This window comes from Eublepharis macularius, chromosome 12 (assembly GCF_028583425.1).
Source record: "Eublepharis macularius isolate TG4126 chromosome 12, MPM_Emac_v1.0, whole genome shotgun sequence".
Lineage (NCBI taxonomy): Eukaryota > Metazoa > Chordata > Lepidosauria > Squamata > Eublepharidae > Eublepharis > Eublepharis macularius.
Genome location: NC_072801.1, coordinates 72585783 through 72592482, shown reverse-complemented (window position 1 = coordinate 72592482; position 6700 = coordinate 72585783). Strand labels below are relative to the sequence as shown.

Below are 6700 nucleotides of genomic sequence, written 5' to 3'. Positions count from 1 at the left end.
ATGGAAAACCAAACCGCCATAAACCATTTCCTTCTTCTGGGATTTACTGAAATCTTTTGGATAAAGATTCTCCTCTTCCTCTTGCTCCTCATTGTCTATCTCCTGACTCTATTAGGAAACATGACCATCATTCTTGTGATGGTGCTAAATGGCCATCTGCACACACCAATGTATTTCTTCCTGAGGAACTTCTCCATTGTGGAAATGGGCTTTATCTCCATCGCTATCCCCAACATGCTCTTCCAGCTCCTGTCCAGACAGAAGACAATCTCATCAGTAGCTTGTTTCACTCAGGTGTTCTTCGCATACTTTCTTGGCATCATGGAGTTTTGCCTGTTGGCTGTGATGGCCGTCGATCGCTACGTTGCCATTTGCCACCCTTTCCGATACTCCATCATCATGCATCATAAACTTTGTGTCCAGCTGGTGGTCAGCTGCTGGCTGGTTAGCTTCCTGTGTTCCTTAACACCCATCCTTTTCTTGACTCGTCTTCCTTTTTGTGGCCCCAACACCATTGATCATTTTATGTGTGACAGTGCCCCACTCATCCATTTGGCTTGCTCTGATACACAGTTCGTTGATTTGTTATATCTTGTCATAGCAATTATTGTATTGTTGGGGACTTTGGTTATTGTTGTAGCTTCTTACATCAAAATTATCTCTGCGGTGCTGCATCTTCCATCTGCTAAGGAGCGGAATCGGACTTTCTCCACTTGCTCCTCACATTTTCTTGTTGTCACTTTGCTCTATGGCAGTTGCATCTTTGTCTATATCCAGCCTGAGCAACAAAGACGCCTGGAGTTGAACAAAGAGGTGTCCATTCTCAACATGCTGGTGAGTCCTTTGTTGAACCCCTTCATATACAGCTTCAGGAACAAGGGAATGCAGGAGGCCTTGAGAGTCACTGGTGGTAGATGGTTAAGCAAATGGCGGATCTCAAGTTGGTCCTTCCACTATGAACATTGAGAGAATGTAAATGGCTGCGGATCCCAGACCTGGAGCCTTCAGGAATGAGTCTTGTGTGAGTAACTTGTGACTTAGCTGGGACTCTGTTTGTGTCATTAACAAGACACTTTTGGAGGCACAGAACTGACTAAGGATATGCAATGTTTATAGCAGCCTGAATAGCCCAGTTTACCCTGAGCTTGTTAGACCTCAAAATCATCAGAAATGGTTAGTTCTTAGATGGGAGAACACCATCGAAGATCTTGGGTACTATGCAGTGGGAAGCAATGGCAAACCACCTTTACTCATTTTTTACCGTGATAACCCAATGAGAGGTTGGAACTTAATGGCACATGATGATGATTCAACATTTTTCTCTTGTGATTGGTAAGTTTATGAACATTCAGATCTGTAACAGTGTAAGAAAATAATATTTGATACATTCTCTATCAAGTCTTCTTGTACTGCTGTCTGCCATCACATACACAAGAAGCTGGGGTGTATATTTGCAGGAGAGGGAATATGGCCTGCATCTTAATCCAGTGGTTATAAAATATAGGCTTTTATAAATTGTAGACATCTCTTAAATTCAGTCCTCTGAGAGACCAATTAGAAAGGAGCTGAAATTCAGCTTGTGTTTCAATTAAGTTAATACTGTCTGAATTTGCACATCACTTGCACAGAGCGAATACTCCCACTCCTGGGATGACTCTTCATGTTCTGTGATGGGGAGGTGTGAGATTCACTGCAGTAAAGGAGACCTTTAGATTGGGCTGGATTCCCAGATGGACCACCAACTCTTGAAAAAAAAATCAAAGAATCAGAAAATATCTCATCAAAATTCACAGAGGAGAATCAAAGACTGGTCAAATAGTTTGGGTTATCGTTTGGATACTAGAACAACGGCCACAATAAACACACAAGGAAATCTTATGGTGCCTTGGAAACTTAACTGTTATAGCATGGAGCTACTCTAGCAGATGTATAATTATTTCTGTGCTCCTTGGGAAAATGTATTGAATATCCCCTGGATGATATAATAAGCAGAGAGCTTAGCAAAAGATATATACTTCAGGAGATGAGTGTGCAACCTCTCATAGGTTGCCTCCATGTTCATCCAGTCCAAAAAGGTGGAGTAACACATCTGGAGAATTTGAAGGAAGATAATTTAATGATACAACATTTTGGAGTTAAATAGCATGTGCACCTCAAAATTGTTGAAGAGCTTTTAGAGGCTCAGAAATAGACTTGAGGATTCTATTTGGAGTCTTCCAGACTGCTTGGAGTCTTTCAGACTGTTTTGCATGGAAAAGAGAAAATAATGACAACTTCCTCAAAGCCATCATTGGTTCTAGGAGCTTATCCTTCATAAGGCAATATCTAGGAAACCAGGAAAAACATTGAATATCCTGCATTCCATGCAGACTTTGCATGGTAAGTGTTTTGCTAAGACTGGCACTTAGATACAGAATTGAGATGCATTGATTTAATACATAATAATCAGCATAATTCATGGCATAACAGTAAGTTGTGGGTTCTTTGTAAATGGATGGATAAATGTCTCCTTGAGAGCTTGAGGGAAAATGCTCTGAGTTGGTGACTGATTTATGATAGACATCAAGGGCTAATTAATGTGATCCTTGCATGATTTTAGCAACAAAGATGGGCAAGGGTCAAGTATACAAGTGATGACTTTCACAGATCCCAGGATTCTGCCAATATTCATCATGGTTACTCAGTCGAAATGGTCCAAAAGCAGACCCGATGATCTATTAAGCATTTCTTCTGCCTGGCCTATATTACAACCGGCATGTAGATCACAGCACATTTGTGTTATTTTATGAGCAAAAACCATTGCAAGGGTGTCACAGCTAATAATCTATTCATAACAGTTCATATACAGGAGTCAACAGATATTTAATAATAATATTTGATCTATCTGCAACCCTTCAGGACAACTTAATGTCCACTCAGAGCAATTTACAAAGTGTGTTATTATTATAATCACAACAATCACCCTGTGAAGTGGGTGGGGCTGGGAGAGCTCTGAGAGAGCTGTGACTGATCCGAGGTCACCCAGCTGGCTTCAAGTGGAGGAATGGGGAATCAAACCCAATTCTCCAGATTAGAGTCCTACCGCTCTTAACCACTACACCAAACTGTCTCTCTTTAGATACCTTGAACAATTGGGAGGGTCATGAACTGGCTGGTGCATTGTTGGCTGTAATGTCTGTTGACAGGTATGTGGCTGTCTGCAACCCTCTCCGCTACTCAACCATAATGAATACTCGAATCTGCTCATTGCTGGTGCGTTGCAGTTGGGTTGTAGGGTTTCTGCTCATTCTGGGTCCAGCAGCTGCATTATTTCAGATGTCATTTTGTGGCCCAAATGTCATCAACCATTTTTTCTGTGACAGCGGCCCTTTAATCAAGCTTGCTTGTGTTGACACGAGTCTACTGGAACTTATGGATTTCCTGATTGCTATGTTGTCCCACATTGGGACTTTAGCAGTAAATCTTGTGTCCTACATCCATATTATTTGTAGCATCATGCACATCCCATCAACTGCAGGGAGGCAGAAGGCCTTCTCTACTTGCTCTTCCCACATCACTGTGGTCTCCATCACTTATGGTAGTTGCATTTTCATATATATGAAGCCAAAAGGCATCAGCAGGTTAGACTTCAGTAAGTCAGTGGCTGTACTTAACACTGTTGTAGCTCCTCTTATAATACCATTCTAATACCACTCGCGGTTCAGGTTTTTTTCGGTTTGTGCCCATGTCTAGCATTGATGTTGGCACGAACAGAAAAAAACGAACATTGTGTTTGTTGTTAATTGCCATCCACGAACAATGAACATTGACGAACATGACCTGGGCCATTTCCAGACGGCTTACCTGCACCCAGGACGTCGCGCCACGTTTCGGATCGTGCCGGGGAAAATGCAAAATATCGCGTTTTCTCGCATGAGTTTTGCGCGACGTCACGCAAAACTCGCGTGAGAAAACGTGATATTTTGCGTTTTCCCGGCATGATCCGAAACGTGGCATGACGTCCCAGGTGCAGGTAAGCCGTCTGGAAATGGCCCTGTTCACAAACATGTTTGTTGTTCTTTTTTTAAGGGGCCAGCAGGCTCTCTTCCAGCCATCAAGATCCCTACCACACCACTCTCAGAAACCCTACCTGAGCAGCCAGCAGGAAATATACCAATAATAAATAATAGCTTGGCCCAGAGCCTGGCAGCAGCCCTGGAACTTAAAGGGGTAGATCCCTATCCCACCACACACAAAGAAAATTCAAGCTCCAATGCTCTCTCTCTCTCTCTCTCTCTCTCTCTCTCTCCCTCTCTCTCTCTCAAAATGCCAACAGAAACTGTCTTTCCCTCATTGTCTGCAAAACCAGAGCTGGGAGCCCCCATCCCCCTGCTCTTTGATTCCTTGTAACAAATTTGCAGCTCTACACTTAAAAGGAAGGCCTGCCTATCAAGCTAAATTGGGCTTAGATTGGGGTTTCCAGGGCAACAGCAGGAGTTCAGACCGAGTTCAGGCAGTCCCTGCCTCCGGTTGCCAAGGGAAATGATTGCAGGTGCCAGATTGTCTGGCTTGACGAACATCAATTAACAAGGCTTGCAATGACCACCTGTTCATTGAGAATGGGGCCTCACAAACAGCTTGTTCGCAAACAGCTGATTGGGCTGTTTGTGACTTTTTAAAGTTTGTATTGCTGTTCGTGCCCATCTCTAGTGTTGATTATTACAGCTATTGCTGTAACTTTCAATAATATGCCATATATTACATACATTCCACATTTGCTTCCAAAAAGGTCACAAGAGAACAGTCTAGACAGGGCAAAAATGAGACCGTATGTTGAAGAAGCATGAAAAGTACCTGCAAAAGGGCACTCCCTGGCAGTCTTCTGTGTTAAAATGTTAAAAAATCAAGAGAATGATTATGTATTAATAAATTAGCATTTATCATGCCCCTATGTATGGGACTCAGTTATGTGTATTTTGTCTCAATATGTAATTGTTGCCCCAATGGAACAATGGAAATCCATGCTAGAAAAGGTTCACTTTTGCCTAGCTGTGCATCTGGGTGTGATTTTAAATAAGAATAGCAATGCTCATCTAAGCCCCATTGAAAGGGAAGGAAACGTACAACTTCCCCATCACAGCCGATTTATCAGAGTATGGAATGAGTGGGTGGAATGAGGTCTAACTTGTCCCCTTCATGTTTTGTCCTTGTATGTTCTTAATTACCAGTGACATGTTGAATTTCAAGAAGCAAAGACTAATAACTACACAATTAAAACTGCCTGTCCAGATTCAGTGGAATATGTTGACTTTCCTCTATTGTTTTTAGGAAGCTGCCAAATATGTCAAACCAGAGCACTGTGAGGGAATTCATTCTTCTCGGTCTGTCTGACCACCGTGGCCTTGAAATATTGATTTGCTGTTAAGCATATACCTGTTGACCATCATGGGAAATGTGGCGATTATTACAATCACGCTGGTGGATCACCATCTCTGCACCCCAATGTATTTCTTCCTCCGTCATGTTGCCTTTCTAGACATTGGGTACACCACCACCATCATCCCCAAAGCATTGGCCAACATGGCTTTGGGGAAGAGGACAATCTCATTACATGGATGTTTCATGCAGTTGTTTCTGTATTTTGGCCTAGGTACCACAGTATTCTTTCTGTTGGCTGTAATGGCCTTTGACAGATATCTGGCCATCTGCAAACCTCTTCACTATTCATCCATAATGAATGGGCAAATCTGCTCATTGCTGGTGCTTTGCTGTTGGATTGGAGTTTTTCTGGTAATGCTGGGCATTGGACACTTGGAAGGTCAGTTTGTGGGATGTTTAAAGGGCCCTGTTCCTTGCACGTGGCAGGAAAGGGCCGTTTAAAGTATCAGCTGGCATATTCAAAATTTACTTAGCAATGCAATTGGTAACCAATCTTTTAATAAATATATAAATAAAACACCTACAGTAGATCATTTGAGAATCTTTTCTTCAGTCTTCTAGGGGATGTAACATCCTTTTAAGTCCAATGAAATCAAAGGACTTAGAAGGGTACAACTTTGTTTTGAACTTCACTACTCGTTTTCCTCCCCGCAGTCCTGTCCTCGCTGCCTTAGGGAACAGAATACTCTACTCCTTACAGTTCCCCATTTTTTGGGGAACTTGAGGAGTCATGTAATTGGGATAAAGGAGTAAAAGGACATTGTCCCAAGGAAGCAAGAAACCCAGCACAAACTGCCTGTGAAAAGGTCCAATAGAGAAGAATATTGATGAAAAGGGAGGTAATGAAAGAAGCATCTTGAAGATAAGTACAGAGGAGACATGGAATGGAGGCTACGAAGGGCCACAAAGAGAGAGCTCAGAAAAGAGGAATTATACTGGATTCTGGGGATAGGGGACTGGGGACACTGGCCAAGAGACAGGTGTTCAAAGTGATATACATTGTTAGCCTCCATAGTATCTTCACAACAACAGGAGAACTGGATGTGACCCAAATCAGTAGGTTTTTGAGTATCCCTAGGCAAATCTACAAGAAACCCCAAACTTGAACAGAATAAGTTTCAAAAGACTCTACATGTCCTCCCACATGGGTTTGGTTTCCTCATGGCTAGTTCAAAGCTATCTTACGTCCCACAACGCGGTGTAGCAGTTAGAGCACTCGAATGGGCCATATACAGTCACTAAAAATACCATATATGGTGTTTATGTACATGTGTAAAAAGCA

The 6700-nt window shown here is 42.4% G+C and overlaps 2 protein-coding genes across 2 annotated transcripts; both read left to right on the top strand.

Moving 5' to 3' along the window:
• LOC129339815 (olfactory receptor 6C4-like) lies at positions 1-966 on the top strand. The gene has a single exon (XM_054994393.1). The coding sequence runs from the start codon at positions 1-3 to the stop codon at positions 964-966; it is 966 nt and encodes a 321-aa protein (XP_054850368.1).
• Positions 967-1298: 332 nt separating this feature from the next.
• Positions 1299-3687, top strand: LOC129339814 (olfactory receptor 49-like). Its single transcript, XM_054994392.1, has 2 exons — positions 1299-1332; positions 3119-3687. The coding sequence occupies exons 1-2, from the start codon at positions 1299-1301 to the stop codon at positions 3685-3687; spliced, it is 603 nt and encodes a 200-aa protein (XP_054850367.1).
• The last annotated feature ends 3013 nt before the right edge of the window (positions 3688-6700 follow it).

Coding starts and splice junctions, on each gene's coding strand:
- LOC129339815 (XM_054994393.1), top strand. CDS start 1: ATGGAAAACCAAACCGCCATAAACCATTTCCTTCTTCTGGGATTTACT.
- LOC129339814 (XM_054994392.1), top strand. CDS start 1,299: ATGATGATGATTCAACATTTTTCTCTTGTGATTG. Junction 1,333..3,118: donor ACATTTTTCTCTTGTGATTG/GTAAGTTTATGA, acceptor GTCTCTCTTTAG/ATACCTTGAACAATTGGGAG.